Genomic DNA, 26,870 nt, shown 5'->3' with positions numbered 1-26,870 from the left:
TAATTAAATATGAGCAGCATTCCTAAACACTTGAACCAAGTTACTTAAATCCACTCCAACATTTATTCCTCCATGTGTTCCAGCTGAATACCTACTGTGATTCACAAATGTTCCCACTATGTGCTATTTTTCTCCTGGAAAAACAGATAAAATGTTCCATACTGAGTTTCCATGCATGGTTTTGACCCTAAATAGACTTCCAGAAATTTGCCTGCATCTGTATTTTACAGGAAAAATATTTTTATTTTACTAATCTTTGACCAGACAATGCAGACTAAAGAGGTTTTCATATGTCTTTAAACACCGAATAATGCAATCCCAAGCTCAGCAGCACAATGAACCAAACTGTCTGGAAGTCAAAAAGAAAGAATTAGGGATGTTCAGATACCAGTGCTGAAACTTGGCATTTTCATGAGAACTACCAGGGTTGCAGCTGGGACCTGGCTCTGGTGCTGCACCACTGTCCTGAAATCATTAGTCTGTATTGTTTTAGAAAAACTGTCACATGACAATAAACAAAAATTTATCAGTACTTGTATCTGTGAGTACCTGGACAAGTATCAGTACTTGTACTTGTACTTGAAAAAATGGTATTGGTGCATCCCTAAAATATATTTATTTAAAAAAAATATATCATACATTAAAACAGGAATGCACAAATCCCAGGAGCCCCGTATGCTCCTTAAAAATGACAGCTGCCTCCTAACTTTTGAATTTTTCTCTGGTCTAGTCTTGGAGCTGGAAAAGTATCTGTACATGTACTTGTACCGAGTATGGTACTTGGTATCTGAACATCCCTAGAAAGAATAAAACAGAATAAAATGATTTATGTCACTATCTTAGACTGGGAAGAGAGGTTGACAATGAAGAATGAATGAATGAATAATGAAAAAACAAAAATGTAATCCATTGATACATTGTGGGGGTTATTCACAAAGGAGCTGAAGGATTAAGCCTAGCATCGGCTAATCCTTCGGCTCACTTCAGCCACCAGAGCCCTCTGGTTAAGCCGAACCGAAGGGTTGCTATACGGGCTATTCACAATAGCCTGTACAGCAGCTGAAGGCAGGCGAACAGCTGAGCATGAGCATATGCTTCGGATCGGGTGAGCATATGCGCTCGGCCAAAGCAGACCGTTTTCCCCAAAACTCACACATGGGCAGAGGCAGTTGTGATGTCACACAAACTCAGTAGGTAACATTTTATCTGTTTTTCCAGGAGAAAAATAAGGTTCACACTGGGGGGAATTTATCAAAACTGGAGCAGACAAAATCTGGAGCAGCTGTGCATGGCATCCAATCAGCTTCTCCCTTTCATTTTCAAATCTTAACTGAACAAACTGAACAGAGAAGCCGATTGGTTTCCATTCACAGCTGCTCCAGTTTTTGTCGGCTCCAGTTTTGATAAATTCCCCCGACTGTATCTTTATAGCCCACCTTGCTCATTTTATCAACTAATATTATGGGCACAACCACCCCACAGCCACAATGGCTTTCAACACCACCACCAGAGATGAAAGTTTCAATTTTAACAGCCAATAAATTAACAACAAGATTGAAAAACAAAGATCCTTTTTTCAGTGCACACTGTGAAATTAAAACTATCAACAAAAAACTGCTAACAAAATTGAAATTAAAGTATGGTCACTGGTGACAAACCCAGCACATTTGCACAGTTTGTCTCCAGATTGTATTTATCAACCTTAATTTGATTCAGTTCATTTATGTGGCTTCACTCCTGATGGTACAAGACCTTCAAATAATAGATGGGTGCTTGAAGTGATAACGTCGGATCGTGTTGTGCCAAAATCAGATCAAGGGATGCAAAGTCAGCAGCACTCCAGACATGCAATTGCATCTCACAGATTTTTTGTGAAGAACTGTGTCACCGACATATATACCGACATTTTGGAAGGGTCCCTTTTTCAAGGCAACATATTCTATGTCCATTTTTTTAATTTGTAATGACTCAAAGACAATTTACTGTCTAGGTTTATAAAGAAACATAACATAGTCAAACCCAACTACCAACCACCACAAAAAGTATTTTGCCTGAAGTGGGGCTCAATATTTTCTTACTTTTATGTCAACTTCTATGTAAAAACACACACAACGTTGTCTATGAGCCACAACAGTAAACTATTGGAACTGTCTGTAGGTGTCAGGAACCTGCAGACAGTTCCAATAATAATAACGGATCTGAACCCAGGGGCTCTGCTGTAGTTGGCAGTGGTTCTACCTGCTGAGCAACCTTAGAACCTTGGATAGCTCCTTGCCTGATCTCCTGTGTAATCATCAGTTAAACCTAGTTTCTGCTGAACTCTGAAATCCTTGCTCCTCCCTTGAAATTCCTATTTAAGCCATGGCTCTACACTTCCTGTTTGCCAGATTATTGTGCTCCTGCCAATATCTTGCTTCCTGCTCCTTCTGTGATACAGTCTGCTCATATTGCTACCCGTGTACCGACCTTTGGCTGCTGATTTACCAACCACTCCCATCGTCTTCCGCTTCATACCTGATACCTTTGGCTACTGACCTCGGCTTGATCTTTGACTACGCTTCTGCCTGCTCCTATACTACTACCGTCTGCTTGTGTACCGAACCCGGCCTGTTTCACCACAAATTTGCCTGCTGTTTCAGCTACTGGACTCTGAGCTTGATCCCAGATCATGACAGCAGCCTTCTCATTTTTTAGCTAGTGTGCGGTCTGATCAGAAGAAATGCATCACAACTGTTTCATACACTGACAAATATACACATAAGCGCCAGCAGCATGAGCCAGAGATAGCAGGGGGATCATTGGTTCTGATGAAGGAGGCGTGACCTCAGAAACACGTCAACTAAGAAGGACAGATAGTCGGCAGGCTAAGTCTGTTTCCCCTGATCTGTTTATGCCTGTTACCAATCTCCCATTGTGAGTAGATTTCCAACTGTTTTATTCTCTTTTTATTAAAAAGTTTTACACGATGGAGGCGCTCTCTGTGTTTTGTATTTGTTTCATACACTATACCAACTAAATATGTTTCAGTGACCTAAAAGTCAAAACCTAAATCTGGTTTATGATGAGGACACTGCACCAGCACATTCTAAAAGTGGTGCTTGCTGTGCACAAGCAATTCTTTAATATAGGGGTTGTGTCAGATGAAACAATCCCACCTGACAGGCCTTGGAAAAGGATGGGCAAGCATGAGGGAACACAAAAGGGCATACAAGGGAACATGTGAAAGCCAACCAAAGGACAGGAGGAATGAAAAAGGTAGAAAGGTCTCTGGGTGAAAGGACTGAAATTCAAAGATACTGTAGTTAGTCATTTAATTTTTTTAATTTCTGAAGTAATCCGTGAGTTATCTTTTTACAAACCTTCAGTAAGGACTAGGGTAACCTGTGCATTCATTCTTCACAGAGCTTGAGGCATTGCAAACAGATGTGAGGTCTATAACTGAACGTGATGCTTGGAAAGCTTTCTAGGAAAAATATCTGTGGCTAAAGGCACCTTAGATGGCAACAGCTTTCCTCAGCCACACTTTAAAATAACATAAGCTCCACTGGAGCACAATTACAGACAGATGAATACTAACACCAACATTCAATTTAATGGAAAAAACACAAGCTGTAAAGTGAATATTGAAGTCTCCCTAAGACACTTGATACCAACTGAACAATCACACTGTTCTAGTTAAGGCCACTTGTTGGAAATCCACAGATCACTAATAGAAAATAAAGCTGCCTGGTAAGGAATCGCTGCACAGAAGAAACTGTCATCAAGCAACACCCTATAATATATGGAAGCAATGCAAGTAACACTATACATTTCATATTTCTGTTTTTGGGCACAATTCATCTACTACACAGTTACCATCCATTACGTAAGTAATGTGAATATGTATCTGTGCTGTTTTTTGCTACAGCAATTATCAATATCATTTTATCAGTGAGAAGCTTCAGATACAAAATCAGCTATAATGAAATATTTTATACGGTGCTATGAATGTGCAATTAGGATGTAAATACCAGTCACATGATAATATAATGTGCACGACCTAGGTGTCAAGCACTTATTAAAGTCAACAGCTTATTCTAACGTACCCTCAGCTTTACCCCTATTTTGGATTGATGTCTTGTAATTCTGAAGTCATATTAGAAGTTATTGCTGAACATATGCTATTTTGATTTAGCCATGTTTTCCCAGGACCTAATAAAAAATAATAAATCCTGGAAAAGCATTACTTTTTATTTTAAAACAAGGTGGTGGCTTAATCAATAATAATAATTTTCCAAGTCAACATAATATGCAATTGTTTTCTAGTTTTAAGACCTAAATTAAAGTACTATTTTACCACTTAACTTTTATTCATGTATTTGTAGCAAGTTGCTAGTTTCTCAAAAACATCCAATAGTAAACATGTATATTGAATGTTACGTTTATAACCCCTTTAAAAGGTGACAATGATTTGATATTATAATTAGGCAAATGCCTCACCCTGCCTCTATCATCAAAAACAGTAGCTCTGTTCTATGTGTTCTTATCAGAAACAGAGCTGAGCATCTCCACTACAATGACGTATCTGGCTCACAGACATGACTACAAGGACATTCCACCTGCATTTATAGATAAAGTCCTGAATATTTTTATGAGCCAGACACAATAACAGTGGGAGATGCTCAGATGGGTGGGGGATAGGAAACATCTGCTAAATTTAAATATCAAAGTATAATTACTCTTTAATAAGGAGGAGCATTATGTTCTTCCAAGTTTAGACTTGACACTATGCACAGCACAGGTTTGCATATTAGAAAACAAAAGATGCTGTTCTGCATATTACATTTGGTATGGGTTAAAGAAGACTTCAGCTATACTAAACATGTCTCAGCAACCAATTCTAATGTCTGTTCAATTTACCAAAGCAGGAGCAGAGAAAATGTTGTTCAGGCATAGGCTGACAACACTGATTAAACAAATATGCTGAGAAGGTAAGATCTACAGATTGTCCAACATACATACCTACCCCGCACGTGGGTGTTCCCAAAGAATTGGTACAGCACAAGTAGCTTATACAGCACAAGTAGGTAAAATGGATGTTGAGAGAAATAAATAACTCTTATCAGTTAGATTGTTTTGTCTAAAGCTGTCTTATGTGGGCATCTTACTGGCTGACTGAGATAAATCATGGCTCTGTTATGTATCCACATGGTATCCCCAGAGTCCTTGCCTTGTGCTTCCTTTCCATTATGTCTGTGTTCCCTTTAATTGGATTGTATACTGCAAGCTCACATTCAGCAGTCAGTGTGGATAGGAAAGCAATTTTATGACAGAAGAGACACACAACTCCCCTTCTGCCTTTAAACTCTACCTGCTAACATTTTTTTCTACTTTATGGTGCATCTAAACCCAAGAATAAAAAGTTAACCCTGCCAGTAACACACTTGTAGTCCAAGGGTAACAATACTCATGGTGCTGTATGTATGAAAGAGTAGTTTTCTTACCCTAGCAGAAGAAGTTTGTTAGGGCTACAGAATACCCTCCTCTCTCATCTCCACAACATAGGGGAAATGGGCTCTGCAGTCCACAGAGAGAACTGGGATGGATGCCAACTGATAACAGTCAGCACAGAAAGTTATCAGCTTAAAGGATTTCTGACAGGACCAATAGGTATAACAAAGACTTTAAATGATATATTTAACAGACCAAAAAAGGAGCATATAAGAGAATTGATACATATGTTAAAGAAGAACTCCAGGGAACTCTTTTCTTAACCCTTGTAGTGGGGCTACCCCCACACTGCAAGATTTAATGCTCGTTTTTGCCTAGGTTCAAAAATACAAAATTATACTCACCCGAAGCGCCAAGCTGGCCAGCTGTCACAGCGCACCCTCCAGCCTTCCTCCTCCACTGCAGCATTGGAATCTTCCTCAGCGTCCTCATGTCTATACACTGTCTAGAACGTGATGATTTTTGGGACCTTAGACAGCTGCAGAGGAGGGGGCGAAAGGCTCTAAGAACAAGCCAGCTCAGTGCATCAGATGAGTATAACTTTTTTTTTTAACCTAGACAAGAATGAGCAGTTAACCCTCGAAGTGCAGAGGTAGTCCCAAGGTTAAAGGATACATATATTTGAAGTGTAGCCACCTTGCCCTAAGCGGGGTGACTCCTTACATTTAATTCTGCTGGACTGCATCCAGTCCAAGCTGATTTAATAGTTCTCTGCTCAGTTTCCCTTAAGCTCAGTGTTATCGTTTATATTTGCCTGCTGCTGGTTGTGACCTTGCAATAGAGCAGAACATCCTACAATGCTTTGTTATAGGTTTTTGATCTCCCAAGCCAATCACTAGGAGTTTCATGGCCAGTGGTGCATGCTCAGGGAGGACATAAATGTTTGGGGCTGACCTTGTGAGTGTCTCTCCCCCCAGGCTCCTGTTGTGCTATGCAATCTGGCCAGGCCTGCAGTCTAGGGAAAGATCTGCTGGTGGTCAGGAATGGAGGCCAGTGTCAGGGCCTACAGCTGTCCTGCCAGTAGGGTTGCCACCTGTCCAGGATTTACCCGGACAGTCCGGGTTTTGAATGATGTGTCCAGGTTTCATGGCAGCAGAAACCCGGACACAAGATGTCAGGCAGACAGGGGCAACCAAAATTAAGATAGGGGCTACTGGCCCACCACTGAAAAGAGTCTCAATTGTGATATTTACATATGAATGAGTGGGGTGCTATTTTCATATTAATAAGCCATGACTCATTCTCCCCCAAAAAAATGTCAGCGTTTCACTAGTGTTCGGGTTTCGCTTGAAGAAAAGGTGGCAACCCTACCTGCCAGTGAAAGCTGTTCCTAGGAAGGAGCACCAGGGAGGTGCTGGAGAAGCTGGAATTTAGCTTCGGCTTCACAGGGAGTCTGGTGTCTTGCTCAGGGAGTTCTGTTCTATGTCTGTTAACTAATTAAAGTTCGGCCATACAGTGTGGCTGCAATCGGCTTAAAGTGACACTAAACTCAGAAGTTAATTCTTAAAAATGCATTCAAATACCTTAACTATTAACAAAAACATATCTTATTTGTGTATCACTCAGCTGTAGATCCTTAAATCATCTATGAATTAATGTTGACACTGTCCTTCCTTCTTGAGGGTGGCTTTTGTTCCCCATGGTCCCTGTGTGCGTTGTAAAGTAGCCACCACTCAAAGCTTGCTCCTGAGATGGACTAGAATCTCAATATAAGTTAGTAAACTAAACGTGAGATTGTAGTCCATCATAGGAGTGAGCTTGGAGCAGTGGCTACTTTACAACACACATGGAGACCATGTGGAACAAAAGTAACCACCCTCCAGAAGGAAGGACAGTGTCAGCACTAATTCAGAGATGATTTGAGGATCTACAGCCGAGTGATACACAAATAAGATACATTTTTGTTAATACTTAAGATACTTGAATGCATTTTTAAGATTTAACTCCTGAGTTTAATGTCACTTTAAAGGTTCTCTGCACTGGGAAGTGGTTGGTAAGTCTGGAGTCTGTACTGTCCTAGGCTGCATCTCACAACTGGCTAAGGACTCATCCTTGAGGTGAAATGTCAGCCCACCCTGCTTCTGGGGTCCCTCATATGCTTCTGGACTCCCTCATATGCTTCCGAGGGTCACTGGGTGGTACAGAAGGGCTCTGCTTTAAATGTGAAGTAAACTTTGATGTGGCTTTCACATTTTGCAGGCTTGCTTTTGCATATTTCTATTATTTTACAATATATGGATATTTATTTTACAATAAATGTAGATAATAAATATAGTGTATGCCAAGCCATGACTACTTAGTATTGAAAAGAATGATGAAAAATTATAATGCCTTTCCAGTTTTACATCCATCTGGGGCTCTGTTTGAGAGAATTCCTCTCACTTCCTGTATTGCTGACAACATTGTATATGGACAAGAAGTGAGGGGAACAGCAAGACAAATATGGCTACCCCTATGCACATATATAATTACAAATTACACATGGAAGCAAGATCTATTAGACATCAACAAACTTTGATTAGACTATTCACATTGAGAAAATCGAATTTACATACAGTATATACCTCAAAGATCTTAAAACATATATATACAGTATATATGATTGGTTTTCACAGTAATGGATTACGTTACCCTGAAGTTAACATGCACTTACACTTATTTGCAGAGAGCTGTGACTTGTACTGTCCCCGAACCAATCGGCAGGTGGACCCTTCTCCGTTGCATACTCCACAGCTATCTTCCTTTGCAGTGCTTCCTAGCTGGTGGTCACAACCAACAATCTGCCAACAAAAAGAGAGAGGTATCAAGAGACCTGTAGACTATGACATGGACCAAATAACATGTTTAACCCAGATCATCATCTGAGCTGACACTGAATCTAGAGCGGTATGTGAAGCAAATGATTTTGCCAGAGCAAATAAAAATACACAGTCTGGTTTTATAGGAAATCACAGGTCTCAATTCACTGGTTTCTTGGGATACATTACCAAATGCAGAGGCAATGTACAGTAAAACAGATATGAATGCAAATAAAAGGTTGGATACATAACACAGCTGTACATTCATAGTGGACAATAAATGTAGCTCTAACCTGATGTCTGGCCTAACAGTACTTAAACTAGTGGCTACTGGGGACATGTACTGCCACTAAATATGATCGACTCCAAATTCTTTAAGGTATAGCAACATTTAAACTGTCATGGAATTAGCTGCTTATTGAAAATATATTGATGTGGTCTCAACTTAGCTAGTTTAGCTGCACAGTCACAATTCAGTATTTGAATCCAAGACCATTAGCTGTAAACATTGCCATAACTCTCAAGACCATGGCTATTAGTTTCATGGAATTCTGCATATTTGTTATATTTATAAGCTTTCATTTCTGGAAATCCCCATAAACAACAGATTGAGGAAGAAAACACACTAGTAGAACAGATTGTGTGCAGTATATCTGTACTCAAGTTTATGTATGGAAAAAGACTGTAATGATAATATGGTATGTAGTTACGGGCCTATAATATTTACAACTAAACTTTGCACTGCAGACTCTACACTTTACAACGAAGTATACCATTTTATTTCCAAAAAAACCTTTTCTGAAAAGTTGCCGTTTCTATGCTTCCATAGCGTTAAAAATTGTGTGGGGTTTTTCCCTCGAGACAATGGGGGGCTCACTTTTGGGCAGGTATCATTATTGATAGTGAGATAAACACAACTCTGTATCAAGGTAAAAAAATGCCTACAATATAATTTGATTCTCATTAATAATATATTTACTGGAGTTGATAAATAACAGTTGTTGCTAAGCACCAATGTCAACATTAATGTCTAAATAAAATTTTTTTTTTATCTGTTATTCATAAATAACTAATGATAAAGGATGAGTCCACGAAACAAGAGGAACTCACTTGCCTAATTCCTGGCTCTGTTCCCACTCACTTTTTGGTGTTTGCACTCTTCCTGCTCCCTTTACCATTATGCAAAATAAAAACAATTTAATGACTGCAGTAAATGTGCAGACCAGGGATGTCAAAAATCTCACCACCAGATTCCTGAAGAGATGCACCCAGAGGTGGTTTAACTCTCCAGCACCTACCAAATGCTAAAAATCACTTTTGGATAGACTGACCCTTTATTAAGAAACCAGTCAGGAAAATACATTTGTAAGAACTTGAATCTCCATCCTTAAAATGTTATAATAGTGTAGCCTTATCCCTTAGAGATAGGTATGTGTCCTTCTATTCACTTATTTTCTCTCCCCGTCAGAGCAGAAATGTCAGCTCAGTATCGGACGTCAAGGTCACCACAAAGGCTCCCCTATTTCCCTAAGAAGGTTTAACTAGCACTCTTTCTGTGTTGCCGAACTAATTGTCTGCTGAACTGAACTGTCAATTAGCAAAATCATTCCGTTTTCTTTCACGTAATTCTGACAGCATCTTTATAACATGAGTGTTTATTATCAACACTGAGCTTAGTCATTAGATAGGATAGCCCCGTGAAGTACTTGCACTTTGACAATAACACTAAGAATGCAATTCAATAATCAAAAAATCCCTTAGAGGTAAGATTGCACTATCATAACAACTGATTTTCTTTGAATTAGAATTGATTGTATTCAACTCTGACATCCTGTAGCATGCTTTTACAGCTTTCTCAAGGATAAGGAACAAAATGTGCATTAGGATAATGACTAGTATTATGAAAACAGTGTTAATATGCATGCCATTCCCTCAACTGCTGGTCTGCACTATGTATGTGTTTCCTTTGTTTATAGATTTGTGTTATTTTTACCTCGTTTTACCTGACTTTGCTCATATACTTGGATCCATCTTTGCACATAAATACACCGGTGATGCAAACATTCTTTGGATAAATGCAAGCTGTCACTTTCAATGAAATCATGGTCATGAGGCAGAGAACAGACTGCAGCGTGTTTCCAGTGATGGAGGCCTTGAAAGCCATGCTGGTTCCCCCGCACTTGATGTAACTTCTTTATTTGCGCTTGTGTCAAACATGTAATAGCATACTTGGCCCACAGTTGTTTTTGTGTGTTTGTTTAACAACTGCTCTTTTAGCTGCCTTGTTTTAAGGATTGACCCTTTTCTTCTCCCTGACAGGGGCCCTTATTCCTTTTGGCCTCAGGCAGTCCCACATCTTTAGCTACTGCTGTACCTTGGCTGACCCCATGCAACTGGAGATGATGAGGCAAAAAGAAGGATGAGGCAGTGGCACAGGGGGATACTATGCAATTAGCATCACCAAGAAAACACAGTCTCTTTCTGATTGTGTTCAGAAATGTTCTTTATCATGCTCTTAAACAAAAGCACCCTGAGCCTGAAGTGGTAGTATAAACACTGCATTTGTTCTACAATTTGTTTCTAGATTCTTCCTTGCTTCATCAGGTGGAAGTTGATCACAACGGCCTGGCCTTATTTGATTTCAGATGTTATTTGTCATAACAGTGATGCTTTGTATATACTGTATTTTCCTGTGAGTAATGTTTCATGCTTTAATTGATGGGAGTTATGATGTGGACGGTATTTAAATAATTAGTTCTAATCCTGTTTTCACTGACACACCTGCACATGTAGGGCAATTATTCTCACACAGTCATTTGTTGCTACCAAGACATTTCTTGGTGTACACATAGCCTTTGTACAGTTTAAGAAATGTTACTATGTCCATGACATTTCTTATGTTTCCAAGCTTTGTTTATAGCAATATCAGTGTTTTCAGATGTCCTACCACATCAGAATACTATGCAATGATGTCACTTTTTAGTGTTTCTACTAGATGTGAGAGACATCGCCCCGGAATACTGCAGTATATACAATTGCTGCTCCCACTATTGGCTGTGAAATGCATGACTGAAACACTTGCGTCAAGTGGAGCTGTGTCACGGAGTTCAGTGGACCCTCTCAGGGTTATTCACAAAAGGGTGAAGAGTTTGGAGAAGGCAGAAGAAGAGAACAATCTAGGCCAAAATAGCTGAACTGGAAAGTGAGCTGAATTGGAGGATTTTTTCAAATCAGCTATTTTGGCCTAGATTGTTCACTTCTCCTGCCTTCTCCAAACTCTTCATCCTTTTGTAAATAACCCTGACTGTGTCACCAGGAGTGGGAGCCAACTAACAGGCAGGAAAGATGCTAGAGTGGTCCCCAGTCAGATGGTCAGCACAAATAGTACACTGTAGCAGAGTCAGCACACTGTTGCCCAGATCGGGTGCAGACAAGTTGATCCTAAACAGAGTCTAGGTGCCAGACATAAACCTGAACAAAGTAATGACTGACAATAACTGAGACAACAGCCTGATGATCAGCACAGACAAACACATCGAAGAAGTAGGGCATGAGCACACAGGCTAACCTATTGATGAGGCCCAGTCTGACTGTCCCACAGTCTAATTAACCCTCTTGGTTAGATTAGGTGTGCACTGCAGAGACCTGATCTGCAGTTTTGAGTAACGACCAGCAGATAGTGAAAGCCTAAAGAAGAATTCCAGGAATTAAAAAAACTTACCCTCAGGGCAGGTTCACACCATTTTCCGGACCAGATCTGGTCCGGAAAATGGTGTGAACTGCCCGCAGTTCCAGTGCATTCCAGACCAGACAAAATGAAACATGCAATATTTTTCTGGTCTGGTCTGGAACGGACTGCGCTGGTGTGAACAGAGGCCAGAAATAGCACTGGGATACATTAGGATGCATTTTGGGTCCGGAAACAATCTGGTCTGGTCTGGAGTTGATCTGGATGTGGTGTAAATGGGCCCTCACAGTGGGGCTACCCCTGCATTGCAAGGGTTTAGTGATCGTTTTGTCTAGGGGAGTCAAATATGCTTTGGTTCACTTTGTGTCACCCTGTTGAGTTAGTAAACTAAAGCCCAATGCCAGAAACACTGTTTTATTTAATTTTAGATGGGGAAAGTAAGAGCTTCTGTCTGGTTTCTATTGCTGCCTTTGTCTCTTTGGCCAGAGGTCGCCTCCTTGCTTTCAGGACAGAAAGTAATAGGATATTTCTCCAATGGGGACACAGTCAAAAACACCCCCAAAATAATAATGATATAAAACAGTTTAATGTGTAAAAACCCTACAAAAAATTGACAAACACGTATAGTTTTTCTATAACCCCTGATTAATCACTGATTCATCCCTAATTAAATTAAAAAAACCCTAATTTACTTTTTCCTTATCATTCTCTCGTTAGCTAGTTGTTGTCACTGTTCTTTTTTATAAGTATTAGATCGTGTAAGTTACATCCTCCTACAATCCAAGTTTATCCCAGTGAACTTTGTATTTATGAATACATACTTTCCCAAGGGTGGCTAACATTGCAACGGAATCAAATAATTGTATTACATTTGCACAGTAAAAACTGTTCCACTTGCCATGGTTTTGAATGTTATCCAGTCCTAATCTACAAGTGTAATCAGTGTCATTATTGTTATTCCCTGACATTTCCCACCCAGTATTGTTGGGTAACATATTGCAGAACCTCTGGCCAAAGAGGATTTAACTAAAACGCTGTCTAAAAGTTTTCCTATTAAAAAGCAACCACAACATTTTACATATAAAGAAGAAGAGATAACTGCACAAAATTTAAAGAGGACCAGTCACATTTTAAAATAAATTAAGAAAAAAAAGACAGTTATGTTAGGTTATGATGTCATAAAGTTATGATGTTGAACTATAATGCAGAAAACACTGTTCCTGGCTCCCACTGCAGTCAGTTATGTCACCACATATATAGGTATTGGAGCTCAGACAAAACCAATAATTGCCCAACTCTGCCTGAACCAATCCCCTAAGATATCAAACAACAAGGGCCTCCATTTAGATCATTTAACTGCAATGTTTTGAAAACTTAAAATGCCTCCAGCTGCTATATGCATGAAGCTGAACTTTGTACGTTCTGTGTGTGGCCATTTATCTTCCTCACATAGCGCCTATGAAGCAACAGACGCTACTCTACTCCGTGTAAATGTGCTATCAGTCAGTGGCGGCAGGGAGAGCAAATCCCTGACCATACACATACCTTGTTCTTGCAGTCTTCTCTTCCCTTCTCTTCCTTAGCAGCGGGGGAGGGGCGGCGATTTGCATATGAATGAGCCGCGATATTTACATATGACTGGGCTTATTGGTATGCAAAGTACCGCGGCCCATGCATATGTTAATATCTCGGCCGGTACCGGGACAGTGCAGGCTGCAGGAACAGCACCAGCAAGCTCCGGAAAGAGCACAGAGTAGAGAGGGCTGGGGGAGGAGGTGTTTCTCTGGCCTCCCCCACTAGCGCCCTCTAGTGTCTACTGTGTGGTGGTGCCGGTTCTGCTCGCTACCACACAGTAGACACTGCTCTGCACAGAGTCGGCATAGCGGATCGGCCCTGGCTGCTGTGCGGGCCACATTACAAGGTCCGGCGGGCCGGATTCGGCCCGCGGGCCTTGTGTTTGCCACCCCTGATCTAGAGGAAAGCTAGGCAAAATTATATCGTTTGCAGGGTTGTTAGGAACTGGATTCATATAATAGTTGCTTTCCTGCCACAATTTATTTATTTATTACAGATATTAATATAACACCGCTAATTTACGCATCATTTTACATAGTTGCACATTCACATCAGTCCCTGCCCTCAATGAGCTTACAATATAAGGTCCCTATCTCACATGCATACATAGAGGGCCAATTTAGATAGGATCTAATTAACCTACCAGCATTAGATGGCCTTAGATAAAAGATGTGCTATGATCATGCTTTTCATTCATAGGGAAAATATCACAGTATGCAAGTTTTATTGCTGCTAATAGCAAACCTTCAGAAAAAAAAGTAAAGGGTAACAGATAATCTCAGTTGGCATTGTTATGGGTATATTGTGGCAGTGTCAAATATATATAAATGAAAAGAATAATTGTAGACTTTGTTAAAGCAGAGCACCTGACATGCTACATTGCACTTTAACCACTTAAAGGCCATATGTTTTCCCTCTCGTGTGCGGCGCTCAGCGCGCGCACAAGAGGGGGGGAGGGGCAGGACGTCTTAAGACGCCCACCCGCTCTGAGCAGACTTCCATCCGGCCGTTCACGAACGGCCATGGACGGAAGGTGGTTAAGTCCTGTTCATTGACACACAAGATAAATTCCAAGTTATACAAGGCTGCCTTCCACATGTATGTGTCATCTCCATTCCAGCTTATGGAGGGCTTGATGGGGCAAAGCAACAGGTTCCCTTTAACGTTCCCCTTGTCAGGAGCACATACTACATCCTTTGCCCTGCAGAGCTCCCAGCAGGGGAAGCTGCTCTGTGTAAGCTATTTATAAATTAAATGATAGCTTACAAAAGGCTATGGAATCTCACTATTTGCCTGCAACAGGTGCTTTTGATTGGACAAGCACTGGTGCAAGATTATGTACAATTGTCCTTCATACCTAGAAGTACCGGGTATTTGCATCACTCCCAGAGGCTGAATGGAATGGCAAATAAGCAGAGGTATGTACTGCTAGAGAGTGGGGCATTATAATAAATGTGTGGGTTCACTCTCCATGGGCAAAGCACAGGATAAATTTAAGGATTATTATAAAAAGTGGAACTATACTCACCTCTGCTTCAAAGAAGCAATGTCCAAAAGCTCCTTCGCTTGCGTCATCATGTTTTCCTTGTCTCCTTCTAGGTTAGGGCTCTTTGGCCATCTTGATGGGACGGGCTAGGATTACATTCATTCACCTTGGCACCAAGGCATGACAAGAATGTACAGTTAGCTGTGCATGTGCACATTCAAAAGAAGATTGCAAATAGGAAGGTAAGAAGCATTTATTACAAAAGATGCATAACTTCCAACATTTCCGGGTCGGAGGCTGCTTCAATCATTGGCTCACAATGAATCCCCCCTGCTCTGATGTTTTCAGAACTGGAGCCTTGTGCAAATTCCAATGGCAATCAGTCCACACCTTACTATACCTGTTTTCCTCAACAGAAATAAACTCACAGTTGCTGGTGCTTCTCTAAAGGAACTAATAGCACATTTAACCCAGAGAGGTGCTCATGCCCTGCAGGTTCAGTCCCAATTGCATGAGCCTCCTCATCTGCTTTGGTGCAAGCTAGAAGATAGAGAGAGTTAAAAAGAAAGAAAGAAAGAAAGAAAGAAAGAAAGAAAGAAAGAAAGAAAGAAAGAAAGAAAGAAAGAAAGAAAAGAAAGAAAGAAAAGAAAGAAAGGAAAGAAAGAAAGAAAGATATCATGCAGCAAGTTCATGCACACTCTGCTGGCCCTTGGTCATTTTTGTCTGGGTTGAGGATTACCTCCAAAAATTACAGATGTCTAAAAAAAGAGTGCAGACTTAAAGCTTAACTCCAGGCAAACAGCTAAATACACAGTCAGAATACATATGTGAGTAATATTGTACCTTTTAGAGGATTTGCAATTCTGTTCAGATACTCTTGAGATTGATACACCTGGCTATGCTACACTGCATAGCCAAGTGTATCACTTGCAACTTAAAAATGGATCCAAATGTATTTTTTTGGATTTCAGTTTAGTGGTTTAATCATACTGTACATGCTAGACCTAATGTCTATAGTTTTGACTACAATAAGCTCATGGACTACCTATATTCTGATGCCAGGAGCCTGTTAAACTACATGTATGTCTATGGAGTGTGGGAGGAAACCGGGGTACCCCAAGGAAACACACAAGCACAGGGAGAACATGCAAACTACATACACATAATGACCTGGTTGGGATTAAAACCGAGGACTCTAGTGCTAACCACTTATTTTGTCTGGAAAGCAAACTTCAGTCAAACTCTTGTAAACAACAGACAACAATTTCAGTCTAATCACGAAATGAAATTCCTAAACATGGGTACTGAGTATATAAATTATAAAAAAAGACTTGGAAAAAGAATGATTTGAACAAAAATTACACTAAAGAAAGAAATATAAACCACAATACAAAATGCCAATAGTTACTCACAACAGGTGTTCACTATAGTTTTCTATTACCTGGTTTGCGGTACACCTGGGATAGGGTGTGCACATAGACAATCCCCATATTATTTATACTTATATTTGGTGTTCCATATTTTCATAGAACTCTTCAATGTATACATTTTATCACTTCCTATAGAAAGTTCAGCTCACAGCAATGTCATTGTGATCATCAAGATGGGATGTCAGGGGAAATCTTTAAGGCAGACACAGAAAGCAATAAACTCCTGAGAGGGCACCTTACCATGTCCAACCAAAAAAAAGAGAGAATATTTGCCTAGAGGTGCACTCAAAATTGTCTGTTCATTAAAACACTTGCGTTAGAATATTATACATCTTCAGCTGGGTCCTGTGTGTGTAAATGTATGAACTACTGAAACAAAAACTTTTAGACTCCTGTGTAAGGAGTACTTACAAAAACCCTATTTGCTGCAGCAATTTGACTCTGTTTAGCAAAGATATCAGCAAGGAATTCTACTACAAAATACATTCCAAGAGTATCGAATGGAGAACCTTCCTTGCCTCCCGCAGCGCTCTTCACCCCGGACCCCACATTATTAGTGTGTTTCACCAGCATGTAAAAGCATCTTTTAAAATCGACACTTAAAACAACTGCATGAAAATGTAGCTTAAAGCTAAAGTTTAAATAGAATAATAAATGCACACATTTTCATATTTTTTGCTTTGGAGCCAGTAAAGCACTGCAACTGCAATCAGTGCTCAATGGAGGAAGTATCAATCGACTACAAGTATGGTGTCATCGCTGCACTTGTATTCCATTAAGAACTAGTGAACTAGTCCCTCTGCTGCGGTGGCTTATGGAGCTCCATTCACATATCCTGTTAAAGGATCTTTGAATGGATGATGTGGCTATATCGGTGGAGCCACGCACAGCTGCGCCAGATAAAAAAAATTAGCAGCAACCCACAGAGAAAAAAACTTCATGGGGGGGGGGGCAATTAATTAGACGCAACCCAGAGAAAAAAAGACTGCAGGGGGGGGGGGGAAATGGGTGTGGGGGGTAGGCGATGTGACCATGTTTCATGTTACACCCTGAACAAGGGTCTTTTTCACATTTTTTCCCAGCAGTCAGTGTACAAGTATTAAAATAAATTGGTAGTAGGAAGGGAAAGTGGTTTGATGGCAGAAGACACAGACAGCGTCCCTTCTGCTATGAACACTTTTTTGTACTTTAATGTGTATCTAAACCCAAGAATGAAAATGTAATATATTACAGCATACCAGTCCTTAGATGTGGCGGGCTGCACTAGTTCTCTTTTTTTAGGCTTGTTTCCCTTTATTTTTACCTAGTGATCCGGCCAATTAACATGGTTCCTGTCTAAAGCGTGACAACTCTAAAGGTGCCCATACACCTTACGAATATCGGACGATTTTCGTATGTGATCTCGTTTTCGTCCGATATTCGTAAGGTTGATGGGCAGTGTACAACTGCAAATACTGTACAATCGATCGACTTTTGACTAACCAACAGGTTAGAAAACTTTGGTCGATCGTACGAGTTTCGCAAAGGTTGGTGGCGTTTCCGTAAGTCAAAATTCATACGATCTACACTGCACATGCGCAGACGAAAATACGTGTGGTCGATTACTGAAATTCGTCCAATTACTTTCTTCTAATTACCGCTGATCCAACCTTGCGATAATCGGGGCAGGATGGGGCCACCGTACGAAAATCATCCTGAAGATCGCAAGGTGTATGGGCAGCTTTACTAACTGTACTGTATCTAGGAGGTGCAGCATTGTCGGCCCAGGACAGGAGGTTTATTAGGACTACAGCACATCTTCCCCTGTCCCTTTTTCTATAACATGGGTAAAGGTGTGCTGTAGTCCAAAGAGAGCACTGCAAACAATCCTAACTGATAACAGTCAGAGAAAGCAGAGAGCGTAGGAAGTTATCAGCTCTCAAGAGTTTTATTAGGAACAACAATATTATGAAAATATTTGACAAAATGCTTTTAATTGTATATTTAGCAGACCAAAAGGCAACAGATAAGTTAATTGTTGGAGTTTATATACACTTTACTTTAAATCTGTTCAATGCCATATAAAATGCAAAGATCGATCACTCAATTGTAACATTCTTCTTCACTGTTTTGATATATAATCTGTGTCCTTATCACTCTTTAGTAGTGACTGACATAGCTACAAGTCACTGACATGGTGTCCCAGTCCTCATTACAGCATAAAAATAGGTTCTGTTTCCGTACATGACACTAAAACCATTACATACATCAGTTTCCTTGTAAACCATGTGTCCTTGTTTCCCTTCATGTTTTGTTTGTGATGGGCTCATTTGACATGTCAAACATGCAACCCCTGTCAAGTAATGTGGCGGAACACAAAACAGATGTCACCGCAAGGAATTTTGTCATATTATGTGAAACCAAATAACAGTGTTTGTGAAACAACTACTTGGCATGTCATTTTATAGAGGCCAGATGCTCCCAGTTTTCCTTTCTGGTGCTTTGTAGGCTAATCTAAATATGGCCTAAATCCCTATTCCACTGGCATGCAAAATCTTTGTTAAATTCAGTAGCAGGACCAATTGGCTGATAAAAAAATAAATAAAAACATTTGCAGTCAGAATGAACAATTTAATGTATTCACTAGAATGTGGCAAATAACATCAGTCCTTCTTTTGTGCTTCAGGGCAGAACAATAAAATAACAGAAATACAGTGTATATTATAGATTGTAAGCTCTCACGAGCAGGGTCCCCTAACTATCTTGTCTTGAATTGTATTGTAGCTGTACTGTCTCACTTTATTTTGTAAAGCTCTGTGCCAACTGTTGGTGTAATATAAATCCCATATAATATTAACAATAATAATAATAATAATCTAGCAACCAATTAAATTCTACCCTAGCAACCAATTACATTCTACCCATCTTTTTTTTGCAAATATTTGAATTGGTAAGAGTAAATACATGAAAAGGTTGCTTAACAAATAATTCAGGGTTACAGGAACACAAAGGAACAGATTGCCAGCCACAAGTAGGGTGATAAATGTGACAAACGTCTGCTTCTCAAGTTTGATAATTAATCACGACCTGAAAGATATGCAAATGAAGTCAACCCACTGCTAACAATTTTTCTCCCGATAAGAAAGACTCAGTGACTCTGTGGTTTGGCCTTGTTCCTACTATGTTAATGCAAGCCAATACATGCAAAGCAGAGTTGCCAAAGAAACGTTTCTTGGCATTGCCCCTGAAGAGGCTAAGCTACCACTCTGAACCAAAGTAGCATCAGGCAGTGGAGACGGAGATCCCCAAGACCCAGCATGGAATATGTTTTGTTTTTAATATTCACTCTCTCTCACTAGAGGTCTTTGTTTAACCTGGCTCCTGCATTCACTCTCTCCTTGAATTAAAAAGGAAGAGGGGGAATAAAGAAAACATATTAACGATCCAAGGGAAGCTCATGGGGCCATTTAGGAAAATGGAAGTGGAAGAGGCATAAGCCCCACTGGATTTAAACTACGTACAGGACAAGGTTATAGTATAATGCTTACCCAAAGCGCACACACTGCCAAATTGGATTCGGCCAGAAGAATTTCTCTTCCTACACAAAAGGGCCAGCAGTGTTGGCTTAGCTCAGAGACCTGATGCCAAGGGAAATGAAGCGGGAAGAAAAACAAATAACAACTTGGGGGCTCATTTCCATATTAAACAGTGGTGCAGAACTGCAGGGAGTCTCATTTCACAGGAGTCAATGCCCAAATAATCTCAAAACTAGAAAGATGCTGACAGCTATACAAAATCTACAAAAGCTGCCTGACAGCACTCCATACACAACTACATATTTGTTTTGCAGAAAAAAAGATCAAGAAAATAGAAAAATATACTGCGATCGAATCAATATGCGCCTTATGTTTAAGTGCAAACTGAGAAAACTACATACAATTAATGTTTATCATAATAGACTACATACTTAAGTGTGCACAATTACATGTAATGCAATAAGCAAAAATGTGCCATCCATTGATACAAAATAGAGATCTACTATAAATAGGACAACTAAAGATGAAGCAAACTAATGTGCTGTACCTATGATTTATGCATATTGTTTTAATATCCAATTTCCATCATATACCCACTCACCCCTGCTACACCTATCAGCACAAATTGTCCCGATACCAGGACGTCCGGTCACAGGGAGATTCCCTCTGAACGGCAGTGTCACAAGGGAGCATGTAGCCGTCTTCCCGACCAATCAGGAAGCCGGGCGGTAGGTCATGACCTGCCTCTTGGCTTCCTAATTGGTTAGGAAGCTGACTTCACTTGTCGCTAGGCCGCCTGGCTTCCTGACCAATCAGGAAGCTGGGTGGCACGTTATGACCCACCTCCCGGCTTCCTGAATGACTAGGAAGCTGGCTTCATGCTGCCTTGCAACACTGCGAGGCAGCCTGACCAATCAGAAAGCCAGGTGGCAGGTCATGACCCGCCACCTGGCTTCCTGATTGGTAAGAAAGCCAAGCTGTCTCACAGTGTCCTGAGGGAGAGCGAAGCCAGAAGTCTTTCGATAGAACACCGGCTTCCTTATAAGCCGCAGCCACAGTACCTCGGGGTCGGTATTCTGAATAGGCAAGTACAGGAAAAAGAAATATCGGCACTCATACTCGATACCAAAAAAACGATATCGGTGCAACCCTAATATATATACAGTATATACTATATATTTATACTATATATTTACACTATATATTCTGTAAATCAGCATGCCGGCTGGCTGTAAAGGTGATACCTGGTGGGGTAAGTCCATATTGATAGTTGCATTGTTTTCTTATAATATTTCTGTATTATTCTTTCTATTCAACTACTAAGACTAATATATTTAACTACTGTACTTTTCATAATGGGTACACTTGGTTGGACTCCTATCCCCCCAATTATCTGAAAAGACAAAAAATAATTTTGCAACTAGAACGCAAATTGACTTATGCAAAATCTGTGAAGATGAGCTTTGCAATACAGTACATGGCTGTGCAGCAGAACCTAATTTAGTTGCAGCATACAGCAAGCTTACAAGCCAAATAACCTAAGGATTTTTAGAAAAGAGCAGCATGTGATTACTCAGATCCATTAGATAATTGTTTGATGCAAATCAAGATGCAGAAAGAAATGAAGAAACCCCAAACAGAGGCTGGTAGCAGAGGCATTCTTTAGAGTACACACAACTATCATGTCCTCCCAGGATAGCAGCATAGGTTTTTCTTCAAGTTCAAGGAAAATGTCAAAAGCATAACTAAAAAAATATATACAGTCTAGTTTCTGGAGATTACTACCTAGGAGTACTGAACTGACTTAATTCAAAGAGCCAGTAATTTACAGAGGGCACATGAGACCTTGCAATTAACTGCTTCTCAAGTAAAATATTTCAACAAATAAAAGCAAAAATAAAAATAACTGGGGTCCCTCTGATTTAATAACAGAGCTTACCATACACGGCACAAAGGGGCTGATTTATAACTCTTGACTTCCTTCTACTGTTCTAATGGGTTGGTTTAATCGCCATTCTGCTAAATGCACGACAATGGCAAGGCTAACAAGGTGATTAAATATACAGAGATTTTGCCCTTATCATAGGCCATTATTACTTGTAACTAAACATATTTCATTTGGATGCCTTAAAAGTGTATTTCCACTTTTGCAACCAAATCTGAGAAACCCCCACTGAATGTTTGTTATGTTCCCATTCACACAGCATGCCTAATAATAACTTTAAAAAAATATGCATTTCTTTCTAGCTGTTTATTTGGAGCAGGATTAAACATAAGATATCACAGACAGCTTCTAAGGGTTAGAATAAATGCCAGTGAGCAAATATAGGGACAAATTGAGGGACAGTTATTTTTAAAGTGCATTAACATACACAGCCTTGAGGTCTTTAACCCTTTGTTAGGACAGGCAGTCCTGCTCATCTAGTTTACAAATGATAATGACATCTGCTAGCACAGTACAGACAGGGTTTTTTATTTGAAACAAAACTCACCAGCCTCCTCAAACAGTGAGAACTAAGCTGTATTTTTCAGTCCTTGAGTTTGCAGAAAGAGCATCTAAAAAAGTAAGGGGCAATCTTTTGTTTTTTTTTAAGTTATGTTATTTGAATGAGTACATGTAATAAATATAAAATAGGTGTTATCTAATTTTGGCTGCAAAAGTGGACATATACTTTAAGTAATGATACACGAGGTGGAAAGAAAGAGGAGAACCCCAACCACTGTATCAAAATCTAAACGTATTTATTATTTTTAAAAGTCCTAGACAACAAACCAATTAATTTTAGGGGTTATTGCATGTTCTACTCATCAGGGCTTAAAATATAGGCTGGGATGGGAGGGTGGACTCTGGATTTTTACAAGAATGAGCAGTTCTTAAATACCACTTTTCAGAGTCCACCATCTCATTCCAATCTATTTATGACAAAGGATGTTGTTATCATAGATTTTTAAAACTGAATAGACATGTTTGGACTTTTAAAACATGTTGCAGTGCTTGTTTTTTCTTATGTATCTTGTCCAAGGTGCCCATTGAGGATTTATCATGTGCAGCAGCTGCCTAAGCAGAGCTACTGTGCTCTACGGTTTAGACTCTTCTTTGACTTATTGAACTGAATTGATTTTGGACCCCGCATTTCCCATACTAATTCACCTAATTGTAAATTATGGATGCTATCTGTATAAATATGATCTTCATGTACTGACTCATCATCAGTATTGTGTTTTTCTACAATGTGTTGTGCTAGTTATAATTATATGTAATTTGTTTCCTAATAGATGTCTCTTATATATTAAAGATATCATAGAGGTTATAATATAACACTTAAATCTCTTAAATGCGCATGCTTTGCAGCTTTATGTTCTACAACTATATCCTGCCGACTGGTTTTACATCATGTCGACTTTTGTACAGATGCATAGGCATAGCTCGCTTATACCATTGACCGGAATGAGCACTTCGTGGTGATAGCACTAAGAAGGCTACAGCAGTCGGTAGATAGTATTGTAACCCTAAAGCAGAAAGCTGAATAACTGGCAGGATCAACAGGAATCTATAATTATAGTAAATCTATTTAGATAAACACAGGGCACAAGTATATTGAACAATCCCTTAGGGAGCCATTTGTATAGAATTATTTTTTGAGGTTACAGGCAGTTTAATGTGGCCTGGTTGAGAAATACTGTAATGAAAGGAATCGCATCTTATACAGAACCCCTTACAAATAAAATTCATTTTTTGACCAGTAATATAAAATCCACAGTAGCCATTAGAAAGAAAATTACTGCCTCGGAATCCAGATCCCTAGATATTATACTGAAATATAGTCGTTGTAAAGTGAACACTATGGTCCTGGGCACTTATTTTGGCACCGGAACACCAGACCACATAAGGCAACATTCCTAGAACTGACCTTGTCAATCAACCCTGGAATTCAATCTAATAGGCATACACTTTCTACGCTGTCTTTGTGTGCTTTCCAAGACCTCCAAGTGCCTCAAAGCTTCTCTACATAGTTCAACACACTATTTAAACTGCAGCTCTAACTGAATGTACAAATGTGTAATGCTGCTGTTAAGCACTTAATTAAACATAACTAAGTATTGATTTTCAGCTGACCAACAGCTACATTGCGAATGTCCTAAGTCTACTTACTTGGCAATAAGGTCCCAGGCAGATTCATCTCAGAGCAGTGGCGTAACACTCGCCATAGCGACCCAGCCAGGGCATCCCTCTGATGCCGTGTGGGCTGCCTGGGTCGCTATGGCATGTAAGGGTGCTGGTTGTCACTGACACAGCTCAGCAGCAGCGTTTCCCCTCACAACCGCTGCGGAGATGTGTCAGTGACAACCAGCAGCTACGGCAGAAGAGGCCGGTGTTCGCTGTGAAGGAGGAGGCGGGGCCCACCTTAGAGCAACCCCGCCTCCTCTTACATCACTGGCCAGCGACCTAAGAGCAGGTTGGGCCAGTGATGTAAGAGGAGGTGGGGCCCCGGCGACCACGAAGGCGGACAGCGCTGACAGGTAAGAGGTGTGCAGCCCATCTGAGACCCTGCAGAGCCCACCAAGAACAAGAACAAATAAGGGAGCACAGGATATCGGAAGTTTTCCACATAGAACACAGTATCTAAACTTTTTCAGTCCCTCTCTTATGGGGCCATGCTGGCTGACACCTAAAGAACTATGGGAATTTAAAAAAAAAATGGTGACTTCCGGTTCCGGCGCCTAATGGAGTAGAAGTGTGCTCCTGAGCTCCGTCTAGCCTTCTCGTGGAACCGATCGTTAAAAGAATCCAAGGACCATTCCGGGACGTTGTCAGGGATCCTAGACGAACACTAACGAGATATGGATCGTTACCTGGCCAAACCGAGCTCTGCTCGGCGCTCGCTTCAACCGCCGGGAATCACTGACGGCGCCTCAGAGATGGCGGACGCTGATGATCACGCGGATGCTGGTAATGACATGCTACGTACCACACAAAGCATCGCACATTCAGCTGACCCCATAGACTACCACAAAATAGCATCGGAGGTGGCCTCATTTCTCAAAGCAGACATTGCGGCTGTCATTGCATCCTCCATCCAACAATATTTAGGCCCTCTGAACGCGGCCCTAGAGACTCAAATCTCCCGAATGCAAGCCATGGAGCTGCGAGTTAGTGATCTAGAGGACCGCTCCGAGGCCGAACATAGGGCACACAACGGCACAACCAAAACGATCCAATACCTAATGGAAAAGGTCGATGACCTGGAAAATAGGGCCCGCAGAAATAATCTGAGAGTGATCGGTGTCCCTGAGTCCATTAAACCGGCAGAATTACAGCGCTACTGTGCGTCCACTTTACCTCAGGCCCTGGGCCTATCACACACGTGCACAGTGGAAAGGGCACATAGACTGGGCCCCCTGAAGGATGTGGATGCATCGAGACCCAGACCTGTCATTGTAAAATACCTTGACTATTCAGATAAACAGACCCTGCTGCAAAATTACCGTACTCACCGTAACTTAGTAATCGGGGGCTGTAAATTACTTTCATCTTTTGCGGCAGCGATACCAACCAGCATCCACAAGTGGGCCACGCTGTTACTTTCCCCACCGGAAGAGACTTTTGATCTCATCCAGACTGGGTGGTGTCGCCTCCGACGAGCGATGATATGTGAATCATGGAGGGAAATGCAATTCAAGATCATCCATAGAGCCTATTACGCCTTCGATTTACATATAAGAAACCCTCCACCCGATTGGCTAACGAGCTGTCCAAAATGCCAGATTCCATCGCCTGATCTTACCCACCTGATGTGGAATTGTCCTGCCATCCAAACCTTCTGGACTAAGGTGATTCAATATACGAACTCCTGCTCAGGCAGAAAACGTGTGGTGGCCCCAGACATATGTCTCTTCCATGCCCCTAGAGCAGAATCACCAATGTCCCCCTCCTTATCGAGGTGGGAGCATTTTTGCATACTTTCCGCTAAGAAAGCTATCCTGACTAACTGGCTATTACCGACAGCCCCTGATACAGACTCAATGATAACACTTCTTCATCGCCTCATGTTAATGGACAAAATAGACACCACCTCTGGTCTTTGTAAGGTAGACCGTTTTTTTAACACTTGGTCCCAGTTTGCGATATTGGAACTAAATCTAGATCAGCTCAAAGCCCTTATGAACATGTTTCAATTCTCAAAATGGTTCCTAGAAGCGAAACTCACTGGTACATTAGGAGATTTAGATGTTCTTTGACACTTACCTTTTCCTTCCCAAAAAAAAAAATTGCCTTGCTCTTAAAGCATCATGGGTATCCCTGTCCCTGACACCTCATATACCAAGTCTACAAATTGATATCGTGCGACATCACATTAACAAATTTTCATTCTCTTCTGGCTAACTCTTCTACCTTCTATCATATTTACTTAACAGATACATTTAAAGCGGAAGGAATGTATTGGAGACAGATTATCAAACAAAGCTATTATAAATGGTCACATAAATGGTTTCATTACTGTATGGTTCCATGTGTATGGTTCTAGCAATACCATTTTTGTGCTTAATATTACAGTTTATGATGTCTGATGTACTCATATTGATATGTCACTTGCATAAATCATCTTTTGTATATAACCTCAATAAAAACTTACATGCTTAAAAAAAAAAAAATGGCACTCACCTCTCTCCCCTTCTGCTCTGGCTGTGGAAAGTGTCCTCACATCTAATGCAAGTCAATGGGCCTGCATTTCATGTGATTACATCAGTGGTACTGAGACTGCTGGAGCTCAAAAAGAAGGGGCTGTGGGCATCAGTCTAGCAACCCAGTGACCCCCTGTCTGTGTCTTCTGCCATCAACCAACTTTCCCTTCCAACTACCTATTTATTTAAGATATATATATATCT

General features: G+C 40.6%; 1 protein-coding gene across 1 annotated transcript in view; it reads right to left on the bottom strand.

Moving 5' to 3' along the window:
* ADAMTSL1 (ADAMTS like 1) overlaps positions 1-26,870 on the bottom strand; it is a gene marked incomplete at its 5' end in the record, with an annotated part of 230,910 nt that overhangs the window by 171,529 nt on the left and 32,511 nt on the right. The window contains one exon of the mRNA XM_018556868.1: positions 8,144-8,270. Coding sequence (XP_018412370.1) covers positions 8,144-8,270 — 127 coding nt within the window. The remainder of the gene's footprint in view (positions 1-8,143; positions 8,271-26,870) is intronic.

Source organism: Nanorana parkeri, unplaced genomic scaffold (genome assembly GCF_000935625.1).
Source record: "Nanorana parkeri isolate BGI_ZX_2015 unplaced genomic scaffold, ASM93562v1 scaffold256, whole genome shotgun sequence".
In the NCBI taxonomy this organism is placed as follows: Eukaryota; Metazoa; Chordata; class Amphibia; order Anura; family Dicroglossidae; genus Nanorana; species Nanorana parkeri.
This window is presented reverse-complemented; position numbering and strand designations above follow the sequence as displayed.